This window comes from Populus nigra, chromosome 1 (assembly GCF_951802175.1).
Source record: "Populus nigra chromosome 1, ddPopNigr1.1, whole genome shotgun sequence".
Taxonomy (NCBI): Eukaryota; Viridiplantae; Streptophyta; class Magnoliopsida; order Malpighiales; family Salicaceae; genus Populus; species Populus nigra.
The window spans coordinates 46,120,000-46,145,832 of NC_084852.1; the positions used below are offsets into that span (position 1 = coordinate 46,120,000).

Consider the following 25,833-nt stretch of genomic DNA (forward strand, 5'->3'; position numbering starts at 1 on the left):
CTAAATAACTAGATAAGAGAGGGGGCAGGGATCGGAAATACGTGGCTTTCTTGTTTTCTAATGTGAAGTTAGTGACTTTGCCGTAACCCATTGATTGGATGAGGATCTAGTATCAGCCATTGCCCTTTCATGAGACCACTAGCAAGTCAAGCCGAGAATTCTGACAGAGTTCAGTATTTTTTTTTTTTTTAATCTCGATTAAATTTCCGGGTTCTTAAGCCGACGCTCACAGAAATTTACCATGCAAAACAGGGTAAGTTATAAGTTTTTTATATCATAGGGATAATAAAAAAACCTAACTAGTAAAATTCGAACCTGAGATAGTTTTGATTAATTTAAGTCTATCTTCGTATTTCCAGGAGACTTAGAGCCCATGTTGGCATGAGACAGAGAGTTCAGTTTTGAGCATCCTTTTAATTTAAGCCCATCTTCGTATTTCCAGGAGACTTAAAGCCCATCTTAGCATAAGACAGGATATCCTCTCTCTTTCTTTCTTTTTTTTCCCTGGTTTCGGCAGAATACAATAAAAGGATGGAACCCAGTACATTAAAAGAAAAAACTCAAATATACCATCAAATTATTAATTTTGCATTCGAACTATTATATATATATATACACTTAATCAAGTAATTTTAAAAGTTGCATGGTAAAATCGATATAAAAAATAATTTGAATATAAAATTGAGATTATCTATGTTCTAGTGCAATATAGCATGCACTAAACGAGTGAACATGAAGAATCTTTGAAGTATGAGAGACGATAACCATTTTATTTAACATGGAGACCTTAGCCATTCTTCAGCAAGTTCTTGAGCATTGCAGGATGGCAGAAAAAAAAAAAAACCAAAAAAGAAATGAATGCTACTTGGCAATGTGACTATTTAACAAATCTACAATCTCAAAAAAAAATAAAAAATTCACATAAACTAAACTGAAAACTACAATATTCAATCCAGTCAAAGAGATCGAGGCAACCCAACTAGAGTGATGGGTACTCGTGAAGTACTTGAGATATCTCTTTTGACTTTGTGTAGATAGATCTACATGGCCTAAAGTATATAAAAAAAAGGTGATGGAAAGGCCCAATTCTATAGTTTTAAGAATAGAGGGACCTATATAGGAGAATCATAAACTTTGGGGTGCTATTAAATCTCTATATACGAGGTCTCTAAATCTTTTTGAAACTTGTAATTAGCTCCCCTGTCAACCTTAGGCACAGCCTATGCATTAAAGAGATCGTTGCAATCGATAGATCTTTGTGCTTTCATGATTTATTACAATATTCTACACTCGACAAGATTAAAAATATAGTAATGAAAGAACAAGCTGAAAGACACACACCAAGATTAATGCTAACATCCAGTTCTTTAATGGCGGAGCAATCAATGGTTGTGGAATCTGAAGTGGGGAGCATTTGCACTGGCTCATTTTATACAGCATCCGGTGCTGGTGGCACAGAAGAAAATGGTAGTTGCTCCCTTGGATTATCTGGTATTTCAGGCACTAAAGGTGCAAAATAAAGGTCGGGTGCATTTGAGGTGGTTGATTCTACAGGTGGTGGAAATTGTGGAGGCTGATCATCAGGTACTGGTGGAGAAAATACAGGGACTAAAGGTGTTGGTGGTGATCCTATAAATGGTGGAAATGGTGGAAAATCTTCCCCTGGTGGTGGTGGTGATAATATCGGTAGAAAAGGTGTTGGTGTGAGCTCGTCAGCTGGTGGTAAATCTTGTTGTGGTGGTGGATTAAATAAGGTAAATGGTGGTGATAGTGTAAATTCATCTGGTGGAAAATTTGGTTGATCAGTACTTGGTGGGGAAAATATTGGGGATGGTGTCAACTCATTATCTGGTGATGGGATATCTGGTTCTGTTTGGTGGGTCAAATATTGGAACTAATGGTGGTGTTGGTGTAAACTCGTCATCTGGTGGTATGTCTAGTTGGTCTGTTGGTGGATCAAATATTGGGACTAGTGGTGGTGGAGGTGTGAATTCAGGTGGAGGTAATAGCCATGGATTTATTGGCGATGGTGTCACTTCAGGTGGTGTTGGTAAAGGGACCAGGGGAGGTGGTGGGAATTCTAATGGTACTGGAGGAGGAGAGGGTGGTGGTGATGGAGGGGGAGGGGGAGGTGGCGGTGACAGGGGCGGTGGGGATGTAGCAACTGGTTGTGGTGATGGTACTAAAGGAGGTTGCACAGCTGGTGGTGGGGAAGAGAGCGGTGGTGACAATAGTGGCGGTGACGAGGGTGGTGGGGATGTAGCAACTGGTGGTGGTGATGCATGGGACTACGGCAGGTGGTGATGGTACTAAAGGAGGTTGCACAGTTGGTGGTGGAGATAGAACAAGTGGAGAAGGAGAAGGCACTTGAGGATGCAATGGTGGAGTTCTCCTTCTAGGAGGGGAGGGTTTTGGTGAGGGCTGAAATGGGTTGTCTGGTGAGATGGAAGTTGAGAAAGGCCATTGGCCACAGCTTTTAAATAGGTACTGGAATAATGGGTCATAGTTGGATGATCCTCTTGATCTTCTTCCACTACTTCTGCTCTGTCTACCACTACCTCCGCTGCTTCTGCTTCTAGTACTGCCGCTGCTACTTCTAATTCTCTTCTCTCTTTTTTCTTTGCCTCTGGTAATTTGTTTGTGTTTGAGGTGAGCTCTCACTTCTGAGAGTGATTCTGCTATCAAAAGAAGTGTTAAGAGAATCGCAATCACTTTGTTTACTTTCATTTTTCTTGCTTTCACTTCGTTTTGCTACTCCTGTTAATCTCTGTCTGCATGAAAATGGTAACGAGTGCGCGCGCGCGCGCGTGTGTGTGTAGTGTCAAATATATGGGTTGAAAAGGAGCTTGCATGAGTAGCATTAATGCTCACGATTCTACCTTAAGGCATCAATTAAACTTAATCTACTTTCGTTTCAGGGCAAGTTTGTGGAGTGTTAATGTCCTGTTGACGGTAATGCCACCAGTCATGTGAGTATCAGGAACCATTCAAGGGATGGGCATGCCCTGAAGAGCAGCATCACCTTGTGTGGTGCTTAATTATGCCACCGTCTCCATTAATGGGCAGTAAATAGCAAGAGATGAGACCTGAGCGAGGCCAGCTAGTCTTCCGAGTTCCGATGGACCAATAGAAATGGACAGGGGCAAAGCCTTGCAAAGTCTAGGCTGTGGACAGTGAGTCATTGAAAGGTGGGTGAAATGGGATACTGCTCACTGTAATGGCTGCCTAGGTTTTTGTGCCATTTGTTTTTACGAGAAGAACCTTAAATGCATACAATATGCCTCATTTGAATGAATGTAAATCCTATATTTATTCTTTTATTATTATTAACAACGTTTTTGTTCTGGTCAGTTTATATATACCTTAACTAATTTTTATGGATACTAAAAATAATAATTAGATAAATCTCCAGTGACCATCAATATTAGCAACCACATGACTTGAACCTGAGACCATAAAAAAAACAAACTTCTTGATCTCAAGTTCTTACCATTAGATCACCTATTACATAATTAAAAATCATGCTAAATAGTGTAATTTTTTTAATGTAAGATATAATAATGTTACCATCTGTTAGTTTCATATATTAATCAATTCTGTGGATCATAATTTAGTTAGATTAATTTAAAATATTCATAGTTTAGAGTTTGATTTGGTTTAAATTTTAAAACATTAACGTGTGTGAAATCGGATTAAAATAACAAACTGATTCTATTTTAATAGAAATAATTAAGTCAAATTAATCTAATAACTAGCAAATAAATTCAATAAATGAGGCTATTTTTCAATTTTTTGTATTTAATTTCTTGTATTTTCAGTTACTAATTTAATTCTTGTTCACAATACAACACGAAAGGCATTGTTTTTTTTTTCTTTTTGCAAGAGTTTAAGTTTAATTCCTAGTCAAGTCATCTAAGAAGAGTTTTTTTAAAAAAATAAAAATAGGTGACAATTCTCTGTGAATTGTTCTAGCGATAGAAAAGAAATAAATAAATAAATAAACAAACTTTTCTTTTTATTCTCCTTGTTTTTTCCTACTGTAAGCAACTCATGGTCACTAGAGGCCCATAGACCAATTACAAAGTATTTCGAGTTTCAGCCCAGAAAAGAGGCTCTACCCAGACCAAACACAACCAATTGACCCAAATCCAAGGTCCGAACCCACCTAACCGAGAAGCTCAGAATCTTTAGATCTATTAGGACCACCCAATAACAACTGTGCCATCCTCATCCTAGCCTAGACATAAGATTCTAAATACATGGCCTTTATATTTATAGAAAAATTATAGGATAAAAATAAACTTAAACTATATTATTCTAACAAGAATTCTAAACTATATTATTGGACAAGGAGTTCATCTGGCCGAGTGTGTTTTCTTGGGGAGCTCTGATGTTGTTTTTTAAGAAGAAGGATAGGTCATTGAGATTGTGTATAGATTACAGGCAACTGAATTAGATAACAGTTTGAAATACATACCCATTCCCTTACATAGATGATTTATTTCACCAATTGCATGGAGCTCAATTCTTTTCTATGATCAATCTTCGATCTATGTATCACCAGTTGAAGATAAGGGAGGAAGACATTTCAAAGATAGCCTTTAAAAATTGGTACAATAATTATGAGTTCTTAGTAATATCTTTTGAATTAACAAATATGTCAGCGGCTTTCACAAACCTAATGAATAGAGTGTTCGGACAATTTATTGATTGATTTCTAATAGTTTTTATCAATGATATTTTGGTGTGTTCGAGGTCTAAAGAGGGACATGAGCAGCACTTGAGAATGATGCTTCAAACTCTACAAGATCATGAGTTGTATAGCAAGTTCTTAAAAAGCAAGTTCTGGCAAGTGTAGCATTTCTTAGGCATGCAATGTTATAGAATGGTATATAAGTCGATCCTCAAAAGATTATCGGAGGTTCGTAAGAAATTAATTAAGAAATAAAGAAAATTCTAAAAGTTTTTATTTTATTCAAAATAAAATCTTTTTTCTTAAATATTTTTTTATAATTTTAATAATCGAGCAATTTTAAATATTTTATTTCATAAAAGTATATAAAAAAATTATTTCTTTTATTAGATAAGAATATTTAACAACTAATCATTTTCAAAACATGTTTTATTTTCATCATTTTGAAATTTATTTCTCAAACTTTTTTTAAAAAAATTCTATAATACTTAATTTTTAAGAAAAAAATAATGGCAGGGAATTTTTAGAAATTTTTAACCTCTTTGGAAGAAATTAAATTTTTGTTTCTTAAAAACTAAAAATATATAATGAGGGAGCATTAGCCTAGTTCTCGCTAATATTGTTCCAAAGATTGAGGATAACGTAAGCTGTTTGTGTTCGCAGATTATTGATCACATCAAGCATACCTCGAAGTATTTTTTGTTTCGGTAATTATAATTGTGTGGATCAGTTTACATGCATCTCGACTAATTTTTTAAGATTCTAAAATTAACAACCATGTAAATTTTTAATAACTCTGAGGTTTATGGAACTCGAACGAATAACCTCTAGAGAGCAAACTCAGAGCTTGACCAGTTAAACTACATTCCTCATAATTAAATAGGTAGAATGGCAACCCAATCGCCCTATATATATATATATATATATATACATACATATATATATATATATATACATACATATATATATATATATACATACATATATATATATATCATGTCAGAAATAGCTACAATACCGGTGTCAAAAAAATCCAAATTATTTTTCTGATGAACGCACAACCTCATCGAAAGCTTCAAATATGTCCAAGTTGGGCTGATGGATGGTGCATACAACTGTTCTTCATGTGTCCACTGTGTTCATGACAGTTTTCATCACAATTGCAGCAGCTCTAGCATCTAGTCCTGAAGTTGGCTCGTCCATGAATTATAGAGGGATTTGCATGAAGTTCCAACTGCAATTGTTAGCCGCTTGAGCTGCTCAGTGGATAGACCAATATTCGCACCAGGCAACCCATCTAGTGCTTGCTGCAATGAATTCAACTCGACAAGCTCCCTGACTTCATCAATGAACATCTGACACCAAAGTTCGCAATACAAATAAATACGAAGGTCATTCGGTGTAAGCCTTTTGTTTGTTGATCCATGGATGAATTGAATGGAAGTTTCCAGTAACGCTAAAAATAAGACAAGCACTTGTAATTTGCTAGAATGAAGAGGACCATTACAATTTTTTCGAAGGATAAATTTTAAAAGTAGACGTGCCAGGTGAGCTAGCCATTCATTTTTTCGAGGGGTCGACGAAGCCAAGCTGAATAGAGTAAGGATTCATAAACGGTAACTTGTGGAGAGTGAATGTCATTTTGCTCACAGTAAAAAAAAAAGTTTCTTGCTTCTTTGGGTACCCAGAAATTTTGATGTCTCCCTTGATATATCCACCAGTTTTCCTTCCAGATCAAAGTCATTTTTCCTGCACCACTACCACCCATCAAAGCTGTAAGGACACAGGACCTGAAAGCACCACTCACGCCCTTCAAAAGCACCAATCTATCTTCAACAACTCCTTGAACTTTCATTTCATGAAAATTTCAACATCATATAAAAAGTTGTCTTGTTTGTGAATCGCATCACATCAAAGCAAAATTCCATCTTCTCTTGATACCTGTGGCATGTCAATACTGTAAGTAACTTCATCAATGGTGATGGAATATTGTGGTTCAAATGGAAGAACCATTCCTTTCTTCATGCTGCCACTGGCCTCGCCAAATTAAGGACTCTGAACCACTTCTTCTAACCTTTCCAACTCCACTCTCTGCTTGTAAATTCATATTATAGGTAATTAAAACCTCATACATAATCATTGAAAAAGAAAAAGAAAAGGAATTAAAAAGATTAACACACTTTCAACTGAATTGTTAACCTGTTTTTGTTATGCAGCTACTTCCACGATTCGAAAACTGAATGGCTCTTGTTTTCCCGCCAGATCTCTCACTTTTGGATTATTCAGATATTAACAGCTTGAGGCTTCTCAATTGCTGTCCGGAATGATTTGCAACACATTAACATAAGCTCTGGTCACTTTCAAAAGCATGAAATTGAGAGCTGGTGTGTAGCCGCCATTGAATAGAAACACGTATATGGTGATTACCCCGATTCCTATCCAATACCAATATGCTTTTTTGTAAAGAACTTATTGCATTCCTGGTGATTCTTTGGAGTTTGAGGTTTCAGGAATCTGTGATTTGAAGAGTAACTTTAGAAATTGTTAAATTTAGAACTGACTTGTTCAAGAATTTTTACATGACTCCAACTATCTCCAAGGAACTCGTTGAGTACTACGGCATTTTGTTCATACATCAATGGCGAGATCCAATATGCCCATATCCACCATTTCTTAATCTCATTTGTGGCTGTAAAATAAAAACATTGTTCCTTTGAAGCTTGATTGCAAAATGTGAATCACTAGAATTACAATAATATACTCTTCATACCTCTGGAAATGATGAATCCACCCAACGCAAAACGTGCAAAAAGTGCAAATGTCCCCAAGGTGTTGGCAATAATTATGTTTCTTCCAGCTGCGGCAGTAAATCGAAGTAGTGCAGATTCCATCTGGTTAATTAGTATAAGCAGAAGGTATTTCTAAAAGAGCCTGCAGGAAGTAGATTGGCTTGTTATACCAGTTAGATCACAAAAAATCCCTTTCGCAAGTTTCCAATAAAGTAATTCAATATTCTTGTTTACCTTCCAACGTTTGGATCAAATCCAATTACATAATAGGTTAGGAACACCAATCCAAAAACTTCAACGAATGAGAGAGGGATTTTCAGGACGAATGGAGGAAGAGAATATGCCCATGAAGGATAGAATCGGATGTCCCTTTGCTTATAAAACACCGGCAGCTTTGCAATGGTCTGAGATATCTCAGACATACAATTAAGCATGATTGGCATTGAAGAATAAAGCACCACTATAAAATCCTCCATCGATGAGTGAATTTTGGTGCATCTCGGTGACACACTCCTAGACGCCACCCACTGAAGAGCAATCATTCCCAAGAGCCATATCACAGGGAAAAACCCGCCAACTCGAGATCCTAACAGCAATCACATACTTGCGTGTGGGTTGGGGTGCACAGTGATTTATAGGAGGTCACTCATCTTAATATTGTTCTAACCCAAGCACGTTTTAACTTCAAAGTTCTTATGGGATTCGGTGCATTATATTAGATACACAAGTGCAAAAGTAATGTTATACTCTACTAAAATTTGGAAGAAAAAGAAATCATGGTAATGCAAGAACTGTAAATGAGTTCCTCTTCATGATCAAGTATTCTCTTGACAAGTTAGCTTTAATCAGATCTAACATTCCAACCCCATACTGTTTGGTTGCCAAAGCAGCTGGATGATTCCTAGTTTTGTCAAATGCGATGGAAAGCTCATCTGCAATCCTTCGTCCCACAATGAATGATTGAAATTCCTCAATAAATTCGCTGACAGTGACAAATATGTAAAGGCTGATCTGTGGAGATTTGTCTAGATTTTATTGATAATAACAATACCCCACCACTATGCTTAATGGAAGCACCATTAGTGGTTAGTGCCACAATTAGTGGCATGTTTCAAGGCTCTCCTTTCTGCTATCCTTCCTCCTATAAATGGAGATAATTAGTGATTAGTGAGTGGTGTGCAAGTGAAGAGGTGTGTGCAAGTGTGCAGAAGAAAATAATGCAACTGTGAGAGTGAAAGAGTGCAGATTTGAGAGAAACACCGAGTGTAAGAGTGAAACACTGGGTTTTGTGGGATTGTACTGGGTTGAGTTGAGTGTTTGTATCATTCCTCCAATAATATACAATCTGCTGCCTCCGTGGACGTACCCGGTTTTGGGGAACCACGTAAATCTGCTTGTTTTTGTGTTTTATTTATGTTTGCTTTCGGTCCAGTATGCGCAACAAATTGGTATCAGAGCATTAGGGAAGCTTAAACACAGAAAAACACGTTTTTCAGCTCTCTGTTCAAAGTTGCAGAATTTTCAAAGTTCTCAGATCTTGATTTTGACTAGCTGCGGAGATTCCTCTCGTCGATACGAGTCCGGCGATATAAAGATCATCGAAATCGAAGTTGAAACGAGCCATGTAGAGCTCGCCGAAGTTTTGCTGGAAATCTGCCGGAAAAACCAGTCAGTGCCGGAATTCTCGCCTGAGAAGACGGCCACGTGAGAAGACGGCCACGTCATCCGACACGTAGGCGCTGAGTCATCATCCACGTCATCAACAGAGGGTCCACATCGCCCTGTCATCAGACACGTCATCTAACAGTGACAGAATATTCTCTTGACAGAATAAGAATATTTCGTTACCAGTAAGAGAATATTCCCATGACAGAATATTCTTTATCAGAGACAGAATATTCCTTCCCTGAGTCAACTCGGTCAGATTAGTTTTTTGGCCAACTTAGTGATTTTTTGACCCGTTTTTGGCCGAGTCAAGTTGGTTCCTAGCATTTTCAACCATTTCGGACGCAATCGTGGTGTCCGTTTTGTTAAATAGCATAGCGAAGTTACTGTTTTGGCACTTTTGAGCATAAAAGTGTGTGTTTTTAACAAGTTCGGAATTCCATTTGTAATCCAAAGACGTCCTAATGGCTGATATTCCAGAAAAAAAATCAGTGGGGAATGCTAGTATACCTCCACATTACATCCCGATATCGAGTACCAAATTTGAGGTGGAGAAGTTTGATGGGAAAGGTAATTTTGGCATGTGGAAATGTGAAGTCATGGATATGCTTGTCCAAATGAATTTGGATTTCACTCTAGAAGATAAACCAGAGGATCTGGATGATAAAATCTGGGAAAGGATAAATCGGCTGGCTTGCAATTCCATCCGACTTTGTCTTGTAAAGGATCAGAAGTACGCCTTTTCAGAACAAAACTCTGCAAAGGAATTATGGCAAGCACTGGAGGACAAGTTTATGAAGAAGTGTATAGAGAATCGTCTCTACTTGAAGAAAAGGATCTTCCGTTTTCAGCACAAGAAAGGTACTTCTATGAATGAGCATCTAAATGATTTTAATAAAATGATAGCTGATTTGAAGAATTTAGATGTGGAAATTGATGATGAAAATAAAGCTCTGTTGTTATTGAATTCACTGCCTGACACATATGAACATCTTGTCACCACTTTACTATATGGTAAAGAAAAGATTAAATTCATTGATGTGTCCAATGCTTTGGTGAACAATGAGTACCGGAAGAAGGACCAAATTGTTCATAAGGAGTCAATGTCAGAAGCATTGACAGTTAGAGGCAGAACAAACCCCAGAAGATTTCGAGGGCGAGGGAGATCTCGCTCAAAATCCAAAGGAGAATCATCAAACATACGATATCTTGCAAAAGATGAGTGTGCCTTTTGTCACAAAAAAGGCACTGGAAGAAAGATTGTCCAATTAAAGGCAACAAGGAAAAAGATGAACCAACTGTGAACGTTGCACGAGATGAGGATGAACGAGACTCTGCATTCATGGTCTCATCACCAGAAAACCATTCTGGTGAATGGATTCTTGATTCTGCATGTTCTTATCACATGTGCCCTAACAAGCACTTATTCTCGAGACTCGAGGAGTTCGATGGAGGAGTTGTGTTGATGGGTAATGATGATGTTAGTGAGATCAAAAGGATTGGGACTATCCATCTGAAGATGCATAATGGGGTAGTCAAGACACTAACAGATGTACGGTATGTACCTGATTTGAAGAAAAATCTCTTCTCACTTGGAGTCCTAGAATCTAGTGGTTATAAGATTATCATGCATGGTGGAGTCCTGAGAGCAATCTGTGGTGCATTAGTTGTCTTAAGAGGCACGAGGATAGGAAACTTATATTTCCTAGATGGATCTACAGTTACTAGTACAGCAGCTGTTTCCAAAAGTATAGAAGATGATGAAGCAGATAATTCCAGACTTTGGCACATGCGCTTAGGGCATGCTGGTGAAAAGGCTTTGCAAGGATTAGTCAAGCAAGGTCTGTTAAAAGGCGCCAAGACTGGGAAGGATGGGTTCTGCGAGCATTGTGTTCTTGGAAAACAGACAAGGGTCAAGTTTGGCACTGCAGTACACAACACAAAAGGGATCCTAGATTATGTTCACACAGACGTATGAGGACCTTCAAAGAATGAATCTATTGGAGGTAATCGTTGGTTTGTTACTTTTATTGATGATTTCTCAAGACGAGTATGGGTGTACATGATGAAACACAAGAATGAGGTCCTTGATATCTTTCTGAAATGGAAGAAAATGGTGGAGACTCAAACTGGAAGGAGAGTTAAGACTCTTCGATCAGATAATGGTGGTGAGTACACTTCAGATCCTTTCTTTAAAGTTTGTCAGGATGAAGGGACCAAACGACATTTTACTGTTCGCAAAACACCACAACAGAATGGAGTAGCAGAACGCATGAACCGCACATTGGTGGAGAAAGTCCGATGTATGCTATCACATTCGGGACTAAGCAAAGTGTTCTGGGGCGAGGCATTAAGCTATGCTCGTCATATTATGAACCGGTTACCTTCAGCAGCATTAAATGGAAGAACCCCCTTGGAGGTATGGTCAGGCTCTCTTGTAAATGATTATGACTCTATGTGTATATTTGGTTGCTCAACATATTATCATGTTACTGAGTCTAAGCTAGATCCTAGAGCCAAGAAAGCTATATTTTTTAGCTTTAGTGGAGGAGTAAAAGGTTACAGACTTTGGTGTTCTGAATTAAAGAAAGTGATCTTGAGTAGAGATGTCACTTTTGATGAATCTGGAATGTTACAGCAAGAGAAATCACAGGAGAAGGAAAAACAGTCTGGTGATGCACAACAGGTGGAGTTGGAGACTTTAGTCATTCCTGTAAAGACTGTTCAGACAATCCCTACTGAAGGAGATTCAGATGAAAGTTCAGATGAAGAGGATGCAATAACTCCAGCAACCATACAACAAGAATCCATTGCAACGAGTAAACCAAAAAGGGTTATCAAGAAACCTGCTCGGTATTGTAACATGGTGGCTTATGCACTTCCGGTGATTGATGATGGAATCCCCTACACCTACAAAGAAGCAGTACAGAGTGTAGAAGGTGCAAAATGGAAAGAGGCAATGGATGAAGAGATGAAATCTCTCCACAAGAATCAGATTTGGGATTTGGTACAACTCCCTAAAGGAAAGAAGACAATTGGTTGCAAGTGGGTATATGCCAAGAAGGAAGGTAATCCTGGAAAAGACAACATCCGATTCAAAGCAAGATTGGTAGCAAAAGGCTATGCTCAGAAGGAGGGGATAGATTATAATGAGGTATTCTCTCCAGTTGTTAAGCATTCATCAATCTGTATTCTGTTAGCCTTGGTTGTACAGTTTGATTTGGAGTTAGCCCAACTTGATATGAAAACTGCCTTTCTACATGGAGATTTGGAAGAGGAAATTTACATGTCTCAGCCAGATGGTTTCAAAGTCACTAGGAAAGAGAATTGGGCTTGTAAACTGAAGAAGTCATTGTATGGATTGAAACAATCTCCTCGCCAGTGGTATAAGCGATTTGATAAGTTCATGGCAGAACATGGATACATACGGAGTCAATTTGATCACTGTGTATATTTTCGCAAACTTCTTGATGGTTCTTTCATCTATTTGCTCTTATATGTGGATGATATGTTGATCGCATCAAAGAGCAAGGTGGAGATTAATAGACTAAAAGCTCAACTGAGAACTGAGTTTGAAATGAAGGACCTTGGAGAAGCTAAGAAGATTCTTGGCATGGAGATTCAGAGAGACAGAAGAAAAGGCACAGTCTGTTTGACACAGACCCAATACTTGAAGAAAATTCTATAGAGATTTGGGGTAGATAGTAAGACCAAGCCTGTAAGCACACCTTTAGCTCCTCATTTTAAGCTAAGTGCTTCAATGTCTCCACGCACAGAAGAAGAGCGCAAGCATATGGCTCAAATTCCGTATGCAAATGCAGTTAGTGCATTAATGTATGCAATGGTTTGTACGAGACCAGATATTTCACATGCTGTCAGTATGGTGAGCAGATATATGCATGATCCGAGGCAGCATTGATTGATCACGAGGATTGGATGGAAAAATCTTGCCAAGGTGGAGATTTGTGGAGATTTGTCTAGATTTTTTTGATAATAACAATACCCCACCACTATACTTAGTGGAAGCACCATTAATGGTTAGTGCCACAATTAGTGGCATGTTTCAAGGCTCTCCTTTCTACTCTCCTTCCTCCTATAAATGGAGACAATTAGTGATTAGTGAGTGGTGTGCAAGTGAAAAGGTGTGTGCAAGTGTGCAGAAGAAAATAATGCAACTGTGAGAGTGAAAGAGTGCAGATTTGAGAGAAACACCGAGTGTAAGAGTGAAACACTGGGTTTTGTGGGATTGTACTAGGTTGAGTTGAGTGTTTGTATCATTCCTCCAATAATATAAAATCTACTGCCTCCGTGGATGTACCCGGTTTTGGGGAACCACGTAAATTTGCTTGTTTGTGTTTTATTTGTGTTTGCTTTCGGTCCAGTATGCGCAACATGATCTTTACATGCCCAATACTGCTCTTGATCTTTCTTAGATGTCACCTGCAATGTGTTCATTAATTATTCCCAAGGCTGATCTTTACACCCATACTAATGGCGTTTCTTATCAGAAATCCTATTGTAATAATTGTGCTAAACAAAAGTACCAAGTTTATGCTTGCTTCTAGCAATAAGTCAGCCACTCCGTTTTTTTTCAGGACACTTGAAACCCATCTGTTCAAAAAATTCAATCACATTTTCAAGAGGACCCTGGTATACAATTTTGCTATCTGACAGGAGATTAATGTCATCAAATAAGTCATAAGTCTCTGATGTTGGCTGAAGGAGAGAGATGACGGCAGTTCCATAAAAAATGTGAACGTATTGCCTTAGTGAGTTCACAATTTGGAAGGTTGTTCAGCTGTCCAAACAAGTAGAAATCTCATCCATAAACAATGCCCTCTCAGGTCCAACCAGCATCTCCCATAAATAATTCTAGCAATGATTAAAAGGAATTATATGCTTTTTGATGTTAGAAATGAGGACAATTTTTTGATTGGATGGTTAAATTAAAAATAAAAATTACAAAGAGATAAAATAAAAATATATGAGGATCAAATTAGAAATAACAAAACACAACAAACTTAGATTGAAGAATAAAATTGAAAACCACCATAACATTGACAAAAGATCCTAGAAAAAAATCAAAATTAAAAGAAAAAGGATTAAATTGAGAAATATTATATATGACAAATTAGAATTGAAGATTAAACTTTAAAAAACAAAACCTTTCACAAAAGGGTCAAGAAAAAAAATCATAAATCAAAACTATAAGGAACAAAGTGGAAAAAATAAAATATACCAAATTGGGATTAAATGACTAAATTGAAAACAAATAAAATTTTTATAAAGATGTCAAAAGAATCAAAAATCAAAAAAATAAAGATTGAAATAAAAATAGAAAAAAAAAAGGACAAACCTGCATTTTTTAGCGAGGAGAGAGAAAAGAAAAAAAATAAAAAAAACAATCAACAATAAACCACCACACTAAGGACAAAATATGTTGCACCTGGTGGAAGAGAACGTGGCAGCACATCCAACAACACGGCAAAATGGATTGTTTGGTCACCAAGAGGTGGCATATCCCAGGTGCTGGCACGTGGAAAGCACCTGTCAACAACTTTATTAATTAAAAAAATAATATTTCAAGAAAAAAAAACTAAATTAAAGATCAAAATGTTGTCTAAGATTTATTTTTCATAGATTGTTATAGCAAAGTTGACTTTTTATTGTATTTAAGAAAATAAAAAGGCCAAAATACTTTTTGTCAACTGATATAATTTTTTTAAAAAATAAAGGTAATTAAATTATTTAACTATTTTAAAATTATGGAAAAGATATATATATATATATATATATATATATATATATATATATATATATATATATTCACCATTACAGCATAATAATGATTTTAACCTTTGAAAAAAAATCACAAGCCTTGATTTTAAGGTATTTTAATATTTTTTTACACAACTAATTAGTTATTTAATGATTAAAGGTATTTTAATATTTTTTTACACAACTAATTAGTTATTTAATGATTATATATATATATATATATAGCTATAAAGAATTTTCTTTTCATTTTAGTTGTTTTTTTATATGTCATCATATTGTGGGGATCATAAAATCCTTATCTTTATTATTTGTGTATAATTACTTATTTAATGATTTGATTAAATAATTAAAATTATGATAATACAATATCTAACTGTTGAATCCGACTTAAATTTTTTTAGATAATTTTACAAGTATTTTTCTAATGAAAAGCCCTTTCATCCTTTTTCCGAGAGTTGGATCTCTTAGATTTAAGCCTAGAAATTATTATTTGAGTCAATTTTGTTATTATTTTTAGATTTGTTTTGATTTTCTTTATGCTTTGTGACTTTAAGATGTTTCTTAGTAGAAATAGGGTTTTCTAACTTATTTAAAGTTCTTATAAATTTCTTGATGAGACGGTGTCATTTACTTATTTTTTTTATTTTTTAAAAAATAAAATTATAAATTTAGAGTTAATACCTATCAATTTTTTTCTCATTAAAACTTCTATATTATATGTTATATTATTGTCCTATTATATTACGCCAGCATCACTTTGCGATGGTCGTAGATAGCTCTTCCATACCATTAAACGTGATCGTGGTCACTGGGAAGAAGAAGGCACCAGTATGGCAGTATACAATAAAATAAGAATCCTTGTTTACCTTTTCAAGTTCGGATCATACCAATTTCATAGTAGGTTAGGAACAACCATGCAGCAATCAATTTTGATGGGAATTTTCAGCATACATGGAGGAATTGAATATGTCAATGCAGGAAAGAACAGTTCCCTTTGCCTGGAAAACACAGGAAGCTTTGTTTTGGTCGTAGGTAGCTCTGCTATACCATCAAACATGATCGTGGTCGCAGTGAAGAACAAAGCACCAGTATAAATTACTCCATGTCTCAGTGCATCTTGGTCCGAAAGAAGAGTGGCATGGAAATCAATGCCATTATTGTCAGCTGATAGAAGATCAGTAAAAAGTGTCATGCAAAAAAAAAACAAAAACCTTCGATCCTGTAATGACTGTCGATAATTACTTGGGATATCCTGAAGATGTAGACAAATGAGTTCCTCTTCATGAGCAAGTATTCTCTTGAGAAGTTAGCTTTAAGCAGGTCCATCTTTCCAGCTCCATACTTTTTGTCAAATGGGATTGAAAGCTCCTCTGTAGCCCTTCTTCCCAAATTGAATGATTGAAATGCGAAATATTCCTTCATTATCGATCATGAAAATTGTGATACTCTTGTTATTGACCATACGAAAAATCCTAATTAATCCTATTAATTATTAATATTCTTTTTCTTGTTTATTTATTTCAACTCAGACAAAAGACAAGTACACTCTCATCTAACCCACTTGTGCAGCTGTACTCCAAGGTTCATCAATTCTATCTCCAATGTAAGACCACTATAGCCACCATCTGCCAATCGAGAAAGATCCTTTGTCCTCGCACAAACCAAACGCACAAGCAATTAGTCAACATGGTTGTGCAGTTTGATCGGGTTGGTATTTCTGAGGCAATTTCTCAGCAAAACAAGGTCATGGTAGAGGCAAATGTGGCACCTCTAGGTTCCTCCGCACGCTGAGAACTTTGTTTGGAGAACCTGTAAGAATTCTCTCCCTGCTAAACTTAATTTGTGGAAGAGGAATAAAGGTACCCAACTAGATGAAAACTGCGATTTGTGTGTCGATCTTCTCTAAAATATTGTTCTCCTGAACGATTGTGATTTATTAGGCTGTTGGTATTTGGTCTTTATGGAAGCAATGTACGTACTCTCACAATTTTTCCGATTATCTACGGATGACCTGAGGTTTGTCTTTTATTATCAAATGGAAAATAAGCAATAAACTGGTCGGCAGATTCAAAAGCAGACATACAATAATAAATCCCTTTTAGTATCATCGGTTCTCTATCCACACTGTTTTTTCAAGGCATAAAGCATGGATCTTCAATGGGCATTCATTGCTTTAGGCAAGCTTTAAAGCAAGACCAAGAAATTCTTGTACTCGTATTAATATAGCTTTAAGCGCTTTGCGAAATTGACAATAAAACCTACATAGCCTATACAGAACGTAAACGAATTAAAAATAAAGTAAAAGCATATATGTGTGTGTGTGTGTAAATAAAATTTCTATCGCCTCTGGAAGTTGAAAGCCTTGATAGCAAAGGCAAATATGAAAGCAAAGAGGACAGTCCACCCAACAATTGCCGCTGCGACTACTCCAAGAAAATCATGGTCGAAACCAAAATAATCCTTCACATATTCTTTCACTGTTTGAGTTTCGGTAAGTTTTTTCTGTATATCTCCAAACTGTGATACAACCAATCCATACAAGGTCCATGCTACTGGACAAGCCCAGGAGTACCATCTCCACCATATAGGTATGCTCTGTTATAGACCAAAGCACATAAATGAATCACAAAATTATCCCACAAGGTAACCCAACACTATGGAAATTTGGAATTTGAAATGATAAGATAGTGAAACACTTACGGGCCGAGGAACTATAAACCCTGAGAATAGGTTCCATATTCCATAAAATGCAGAGGAAACTATGGCAGCAATGTGGTGGTTTGGAGTCATTGCAACAGCCATCATTCCGTAGAAGGTGAAGTATAATAATGTGAAGTACATAAAGAACAGATACCAAAAGAACTTAACAACAGTCCATTCAAATCCAATCATCGCATAAACTATAATGCCGTAGACTGCAGCTTGAACAAAAATATACGGAAGCTCGATCAGGACCTGCAACAAATGATAAAAGTTTGGTGAGGAAAACATGCATTACATTCCTACTTGACAAGTGAAGTCTCTTAAAGCCTGATGAATTGTTACCTGTGCAAAGGCATATGGCAAAGCTGAATACATTCCAGCAGCTCTTTCTCTGTAGAAGACAGTTCTTTCAACAGCCACCACTGGCTGCACGGATGATGCGTTTTGGACACCAAGGAAAAGAACAGCTGCATACATCGAACCCATTGCATTGAAAAGATCTTGGGTACTAGTCCTACAGTTTGTGAGAGAAATTAAATGAGCACGTTGAAGCAAACCAGCACAGTCTGAACTTTTAAATTGTTTTTACAGAACCCCGATGTGACTTACACTTTGGAGCCAAGGTCCCAGAACATTGTCCCAAACATCAAGGCTATAAAGGTTGTGAAAAGAAATCTCACGGCAGTGTATGGTGGATTCCTCCAATATGACCAATGTTGCTTCCATAAGCAAGCCATACATTGTGTGAGAAATGATGTTGAATACTTCGTAGGGAAATAAAGGTCTGTCGAGCCAGGAGCAGGTGTGCTTAATTCCACAATGAGTGCTTTGTTTCTCCTGAATTATGTCACACATCATCCACAAATTTTAGACAAAATTCATCACTAAATACTTAATTAAATGCTTTATCATACCAAGTCAAAACTTAAATGCATGGCTTTAGCATATTTTTTAGTTTGTACCACTTAGCCATGTACTTTATCTGACCTGAACAGATCTGAATTCTTGTAAATGTTAGAAAAATCAACGTCCAAAGCCATTTCTTGTGCTGAACTAGAAATTTCCAGCATCCAAGTTGCTGGATTATAACCATCTTTAATTTTGCTGACTCCTTCAATTGCCTTCACAAATAGAAACGTATATGACTTAGTAGATGGTTAGTCTGAGTATAGGTCTGAACATACAACTGTTTGTGTTATTTGATAATTAATCACGTCAAACATACCTCAAAATATTTTATTAGATGGGTAGAATGGCGACCCAGAGGCCCCACATATATCTCTTGTCCTCCTCGCTTCATCAGGAATAGCTACATGCCATTTTAAATAATGCAGATTGTTATGGTGATAAAATCATGGCAAAGTTCTGATAGAGATAATTTGCTAACATTTCTTACCTCATCAAAAGCTTCAAATATGTCAATACTGGGCTGATGGATGGTGCATACAACTGTTCTTCCTGTGTCCACAGTGTTCCTAACTGTTCTCATCACAATTGCAGCAGCTCTAGCATCTAGCCCTGAAGTTGGCTCATCCATGAATATGATAGAGGGGTTTGCAACTAGCTCAACTGCAATGGTTAGCCGCTTGCGCTGCTCGGTGGACAAACCATTCACACCAGGCAACCCTACTAATGCATGGCGCAATGGATTCAACTCCACAAGATCCATGACTTCCTCAATGAACATCTGGAAGAAATTTTGGCAATGTATAGGTTAAATGGGTGTGTCTGGCTGAATTGAATTGAAGCTTTCTAGCACCATCACTACAACTATCAACTTCACCAGTACCCTTCTTAGCTATATAGAACAGGTTCAGTGATCATGATCACAGGATAAAATATAAAATGGAAATGCCTGTTCAACTAGGGAATGCTGATTAAGTGATTGAACTTCATCAGATGACAAGCAAGTCAAAAGGAAACAAGAACGATATAAAGAAAATTTCACAGAACCCCAACATGCACAACGATTCCCAGATGCCTAAAACATATTTAAGGCAGAGAGCACCTACCCTTCTGGTTTCAGAGTCAACTTCAGGTGGTAGACGAAGCCAAGCTGAGTAGAGTAAGGATTCATAAACAGTAACTTGTGGAGAGTGAATGTCATTTTGCTCACAGTATCCAGAAACTCTAGCAAAAGTTTCTTGCTTCTTTGGGTACCCTGAAATTTTGATTTCTCCGTCAATATATCCACCAGTTTTCCTACCAGCTAACACATCCATCAAAGTTGTTTTTCCAGCACCACTAACACCCATCAAAGCTGTAAGGACACCAGGCCTGAAAGCTCCATTCACACCATTCAAAAGCACCAATCTATCTTCAACAACTCCTTGAATTTTCATTTCCTGAAAATTTCAATACCACTATGATCAGTTTTGTCAAGTTCTCAGAATCGTATCACATCAAAGTGAGATATAATCCTACTTTACTAAATCTCAATACCTGTGGCATGTCAACGGAGTAAATAACGTCATCAAATGTGATGGAATGTGGTTCAAATGGAAGAACCATTCCTTTCTTCCTGTTATTGCTGACCCCGCCAATGGCCTCTGAACTAGCTCTGCTAATTCCAACTCCACCCTCTGTTGGAAATTGAAATTATATTGGTAATGAGTACCCAATAGGATTAAGAAATGGAGGAAAAACACACTTCATTGATGGAGTTCTTTTACCTGTGTTTGTTCCGTGACTACTTCCATGGTTTGATAACTGAATAGCTCGTTTGGTTTTGCGACCAGATTCATCACTTTCAGGCTCGTCAGATATAACAGCCTGAGGCTTATCAAATGCTGCCACCATGATTTGCAATAATTTAAAATAAGCTCCAAATTTCAAGAGCTACGAATTTGAGAAGCTAATGACATTTACCATTGAGGAAAGTGAGAGCCAGTATGAAGAAGAGATTTAATAGTAATATGAATCCTATTGTTGCCCCTGCTCCTATCCAATACCAATATGCTTCTGTGAAGAACCCGCGACTCTTCAAAACTTGTATTCCTAGTGGTTCTGTGGAGTTTTCAGGAACCTATGATTTGAAAAACTTCAGATATCAGTTGACAGTTGAGAGCAGAAAGCGCAAATATACAAATGACCAGTTCAAGAAACTATACATGACTCCAACTATTTCCAAGGAACTCATTCACTACTATTGCCGTCTGCCCATACATCAATGGTGAAATCCAGTAACCCCATATCCACCATTTCTTTATTTTCTCTGTGGCATGAAACAAAAAGTGAAAAAGAATTCTTTCATATTAAATTGCAAAATGCAATTTCAACGCCTAATCATAATACCTCGTGACAAGATGAAGCCACCCAATGCAAAAAGTGTAAGTAGCGCAAATGACCCAAAGGTGTTAGCAACAATCATGTTCCTTCCAGCTGCAGCGATAAATCGAAATAATGCAGATGCCATCTGGTTAATTAGCAAAAGCAGCAAGTACTGCTTAAAAAGCCTGGAGAAAAACATCACCTTGATATATATCAGCTGGATCAGAATGGATTCTCGTACAAGTTTAAAAAAAATAAGAATTTTTATTTACCTTCCAACATTAGGATCAAATCCAATCACATAATAGGTTAGGAACACCCATGCAGCAACTTCAACAAATGCGACGGGAATTTTCAGGATCCATTGAGGAATTGCATATGCCCATGAAGGAAAGAATCGGAGGTCTCTTTGCTTGTAAAACACAGGAAGCTTTGCGATGGTCATGGATAGCTCTGACATACCATTAAACATGATCATGATTGCAGTGAAGAACAGAGCACCAGTATAAATTCCACCATCCGTGACTGTATCTCGATGCATCTCGGTCCGAAAGAAGAGTGTCATTGAAATGAGTGCCATTATTGTAAGCTGATACGAAATGAAAAGGTGTCACACTGTATGCAAAATTCGAAAAAACAGAAATTTAGATAATGCAAGATCTGTCGGTAAGTACTTGGCAAATCTTGAAGATGTAGACAAATGAGTTCCTCTTCATGAGCAAGTATTCTCTAGAGAAGTTAGCTTTAAGCAGATCTTTCTTTCCAGCTCCATGAGTTTTGGTTACCAAAGCAGCTGGATGGTTCTTGGACTTGTCAAACGGTATTGAAAGCTCCTCCGCGGTCCTCCGTCCCACACTGAACGATTGAAAAGCCTCAGCAAATTCGTTGGATGTGATAAACCTGTAAGGCTGATCTTTTCGTGCCCAGTACTGCTCTTGATCTTTCCTTGATGTCACCTGCAATGAATTCATTCATTACTGACAAAGATTATGATAACACATAAGGCTTTTCTTATAGACAATAGGAGATCCTATTGTAACAAAGGTGCTGAAAACAACTGCCTTCTTTATGCTTACTTCTTGCAAAAAGTCAGCCACGCCTTTTCTTTCAGGGCACTCGAAGCCCATATGTTTAAAAAATTCAAGCACATGTTCACGAGGCCCCTGGTACACAATTTGGCCGTCTGAAAGGAGAATAATGTCATCAAAGAGATCATAAGTCTCAGGTGCTGGCTGGAGAAGTGAGATGACAGCGGTGCAATTGAGAATGTGAACGGTATGCCTTAATGAGTTCACAATTTGGTAAGTTGTTGAGCTGTCCAAGCCAGTAGAAATCTCATCCATAAACAATGCCCTTGATGGTCCAACCAGCATTTCACCTACGATCCATTGTTGTAGATTAGTAGAATGAAGAAAACTCATAGGTCCCTGATACTAGGAATGGACTAATGGAGATTGTTACCAGTTGTAACACGCTTCCTTTGTCCTCCAGAGATACCCCTTATCATTTCATCACCTACCATAGTGTCTGCGCAGACTTCCAATCCTAATATCTGTAATTTTAAGAGAAGGCACAAAACATTTGACAGATATCATTTTCAAGGTTTCTGAAGATTTTTATGATGCTAGAGTACTGCTTATTGATACTACCTTTAAGACATAGTCGGTGATGACGTTGGCCTCCTCACCTTGTGATGCTACTGCCTGCAATACCAGAAACAGCAGAAATCGTAACTTATTTCACCAATTCTAGTCATCGATCAAGAGATTTGATAAATTGGCGTAGAATTTGTGAAGTAAAAAGAAGGGCCTTTTAATATGGTTTAAATATCAGATAATAAGAACATTGATGAACTGAATAATGATGTTGTTTTATAGAAATGTATATCCTTCTTTCCTTGTTATTTTTCAATCAATTAGTACACAGAATAATAATATATTTCCTCACCTTCATGAAGACATCAACATCAGGATCAGGCTTAATGTTGGCTTCTTTCTCTCTTCTGGACAACTCCGCCAACATGTCTGTCAAATGCCAAGATTTTCTCGAGTTATAGATCACCAGAGTAACTTATGATTCTGATGGAAAATGCAAAGAGAGTTTAGTCCATTATTCTAACCATGCAAGTATCCAGCCCCTTGGCACCTGGCAGAGAACGCCAAAGTTTCCCTTACGGTCATTTCTCCTATGTGGAGATCATGTTGACTGATATAGGCTGCTGTTCTTTGTGGTACAAACTCGTTCATCTCATGACCATTATAAGTCACACGACCAGAAAACTGCATGAGAGAATTCAGCTTCTCAAATTAAAACAGACACTAAAAGCTAAATCCTTACGGATTATACAAATTTACAAGAATATATCACCACCTTCAGATCAGGATCAAGTTTCCCAGCCAACGCCAACAACAGTGTGGTCTTCCCAGAACTTGGAGGACCCAAAAGCAAAGTCAATCTATAACAAGTACATGACACAAAAATTAAGAATTGGCAACTAACTATTGACGGAATTTTAAAGAAAACAGATTTGAGACCATGATCATCTTACCTTGATGGCTTGACGATTCCGCTAACATCCTTAAGGATGGTGAGTTGTTTCTTTCTATTTCGAAGGATATTAAGAGAAATCAATAAACCCTTCAAAATTGATAAAATGGTGATTAGTTAATAAGAAAAGCATGAGCAAAAGTATCATATTTCAGTAGCGATAATTGATGTTAAATGTTTGCTAAAGTCGTTACCTCTATTATATTAAAAGTGAACTTAGCAAATGAAGGCAAAGCACTACTCCCTACATATGCTTCCGCTTCGATATTTAGATTATCGTACCGAACTTCAATTGTTGGAACATCAATGCCAACCCTGAAACGCCAAAGATTACAAAAAATCAAGAACTTCAACAACTTTTCCAATCAAAAAGAGGGAGAACAAAATCCATCTTTTCAGCTTTTTTTTTTTCTGGATCAAAAACTTATTGAAGTTATGTCATGAATGAGAAATTAACAAGTAGCCGATTGAGTATATAAGCATTTTTCTCTCCCTCTTAATAAATTAAAAGTCAGTTCTCTCTAAATGTTTAAACTCCATGAGGACATTTTCTCTATAATTAAACAGAGAAAATACACATGAAAAAAAGAGAAACAAAGGAGATTTTTTTACCTTTCAACACGGTCCTTGAGCTTCCACAAGAACTTCTCGTTATCCTCTTCTGCAACTTTGACCAACCTCTCAAGCAACTGTTTTCTCTCTTGGACTCCAAGCTTTTCAATATCTACTTCATTAGCTACACCTTTCGATGCACTAGTTAATATACCTTTTCTTAATCGATCATAAGTGGGAAGTTTCTCAATTGCAGCCCATGTTAGAGCCTCTTCATCATCTTCTTCTCTTGAAGATCTTGAAAATGCTTCCACCGTAGTGTTTCTCCACGCTGAAGAACCTCCTCTGAAACTACCTCTTAAACTACTACTAGCTCTATAAATATCAGCACTCTCCATAGATTATGTATCAGTATACTTAAACAGCAACAAAAACAAACCAAAACCCAGATAATGTTTCCTCTTATTATCGTTGCTTCGTTTTGGATGTTGAATCAAAAGAAATCTTAAAAAACAGCTAGAACCAATCAATACCCAGATTTCGTTTTCTATGTTTTGAACTTGAACCAGAGAAATCCCAAATCTTTGGGGTTGATCTTGCTCTTAAGGTGAAGCAAATGTGGAGTGGGGTGTCCCCTAAACAAGCAAGAACATGTTTTATATGGATGCAGGAGTACAGGACTGGTATGTAGTGGTGGCCTACCATTTGAGTTGTTCAAACTCTTTTTTTTATTATTATTATTAATTAAAATTTTAAAGAAAAAATAAAACAAAACGATGAAAGAGAAAATCGTTAGAAGATAACTCTGGCGAAAGAAATAATAATAATAAATAAGTAATTGATAGTTGGGTTCCTATTATTTGACCAGAAAATAAATAAAATAATAGATGGTTCTATTTTAATATCTTCAATCTCCACCTCCTCTGGAGTTTCTTCCTTTTTACCACGATTTGCACGCGCCACGCCTCTCCTTTTTGTTTGTCAATGTATCTAGAACATTGCTACCGAAAAGACATGGGGCGTCTGTCGAAAAATAATAACTTTATTAATTAATAAAATTATTTATAAGTCATGATAATAAAAAATATATAAGATTTTCCTGAAACGTCAAAAATAAGCAAGTAATAGAGCCCTTTTGATTTTATTTTTTAAAAGTGTTTCTAAAAATATTTTTTATTTAAAATTAAATTTTTTAACATATTTAAATCGTTTTAATATGATAACATCAAAAATAAATTTTAAAATAAAATAAAATAAATATTTTTAATGTATTTTTAAAATAATAATCCATGCTACAATTCAAATCACCTTCTAAAAAAAAGTCAATTAATTATATTGAGCTCTGACAAATAATAACGTCAAATATTTGTTTGTCAATTTATGCACTTTGAATTTTCCTCTTTCTTTGACATCCAGCTATTAAATGCATGAATAAACAGAGGACTCCTTCCTCATTGTCTATGTTGAACAATACCGAAAGTATAGAAGAATTTGAATTTTAAGTATTTGATGTAATGGGAAAGGGGAAGGGGAAGAAGGAAGAAGAGAAATGATTCTAGAAGCATCATCGTGTGAAGGTCATCATTGGTGGGTGCGGCCGAGGAGCCGGAGGAGGACTCTCCATCTTCAAGTTCCCTGGTTATTAATTGACGGTTGACGCGAGGCATTGAAGTTTCCAGCACGGTTTAGGAAAGATATTAGATCACTGATAATGTCAAGATTGGTTTCTGCGGTTGATTTTATGCCCTTCCCCAAGTCTTTCCAATTCGAACGGCCGCCGCCCCCACCACCCCCAACCATAAAAGGGAAAAAACAGATCATCTGCTTCTGAGATAT

The 25,833-nt window shown here is 36.8% G+C and overlaps 2 protein-coding genes and 2 pseudogenes across 2 annotated transcripts; 1 reads left to right on the top strand and 3 right to left on the bottom strand.

The window, feature by feature from the left end:
- Window positions 1-1,370: 1,370 nt before the first annotated feature.
- On the top strand, window positions 1,371-2,304 carry LOC133682389 (uncharacterized). The gene is made up of 3 exons (XM_062105721.1): window positions 1,371-1,509; window positions 1,585-1,754; window positions 1,807-2,304. Exons 1-3 carry the CDS (start codon window positions 1,371-1,373, stop codon window positions 2,302-2,304), a joined length of 807 nt encoding a protein of 268 aa, XP_061961705.1.
- Window positions 2,305-5,731: 3,427 nt separating this feature from the next.
- Window positions 5,732-14,004, bottom strand: LOC133682398 (ABC transporter G family member 40-like; annotated as a pseudogene).
- Window positions 14,005-15,730: 1,726 nt separating this feature from the next.
- Window positions 15,731-16,347, bottom strand: LOC133682404 (ABC transporter G family member 40-like; annotated as a pseudogene).
- A 725-nt stretch (window positions 16,348-17,072) lies between these two features.
- LOC133680907 (pleiotropic drug resistance protein 1-like) lies at window positions 17,073-24,647 on the bottom strand. Its single transcript, XM_062103933.1, has 24 exons — window positions 24,058-24,647; window positions 23,640-23,760; window positions 23,447-23,535; window positions 23,269-23,353; window positions 23,018-23,177; window positions 22,846-22,922; window positions 22,548-22,601; window positions 22,360-22,450; window positions 21,975-22,276; window positions 21,573-21,854; window positions 21,171-21,487; window positions 20,923-21,083; window positions 20,739-20,842; window positions 20,497-20,653; window positions 20,301-20,417; window positions 20,071-20,210; window positions 19,641-19,973; window positions 19,025-19,315; window positions 18,854-18,937; window positions 18,616-18,749; window positions 18,238-18,465; window positions 17,971-18,142; window positions 17,626-17,880; window positions 17,073-17,520 (listed from the first exon to the last, which is right to left on the bottom strand). The coding sequence occupies exons 1-24, from the start codon at window positions 24,393-24,395 to the stop codon at window positions 17,263-17,265; spliced, it is 4,350 nt and encodes a 1,449-aa protein (XP_061959917.1). The 5' UTR covers window positions 24,396-24,647; the 3' UTR covers window positions 17,073-17,262.
- Window positions 24,648-25,833: the final 1,186 nt, after the last annotated feature.

Bases quoted from the DNA above. Each gene is read 5' to 3' on its own strand.
- LOC133680907 (XM_062103933.1), bottom strand. From the start codon at position 24,395: ATGGAGAGTGCTGATATTTATAGAGCTAGTAGTAGTTTAAGAGGTAGT. The intron at 22,602-22,845 runs GTGAGGAAATAT...CTGGTATTGCAG, and splicing joins ATGTTGATGTCTTCATGAAG to GCAGTAGCATCACAAGGTGA. The intron at 19,316-19,640 runs GTAGGTGCTCTC...AATTTCTTCCAG, and splicing joins TTGACTCTGAAACCAGAAGG to ATGTTCATTGAGGAAGTCAT.
- LOC133682389 (XM_062105721.1), top strand. From the start codon at position 1,371: ATGGCGGAGCAATCAATGGTTGTGGAATCTGAAGTGGGGAGCATTTGC. The intron at 1,510-1,584 runs GTGCAAAATAAA...GCTGATCATCAG, and splicing joins TGGTATTTCAGGCACTAAAG to GTACTGGTGGAGAAAATACA. The intron at 1,755-1,806 runs GTAAATGGTGGT...TTGGTTGATCAG, and splicing joins GTGGTGGTGGATTAAATAAG to TACTTGGTGGGGAAAATATT.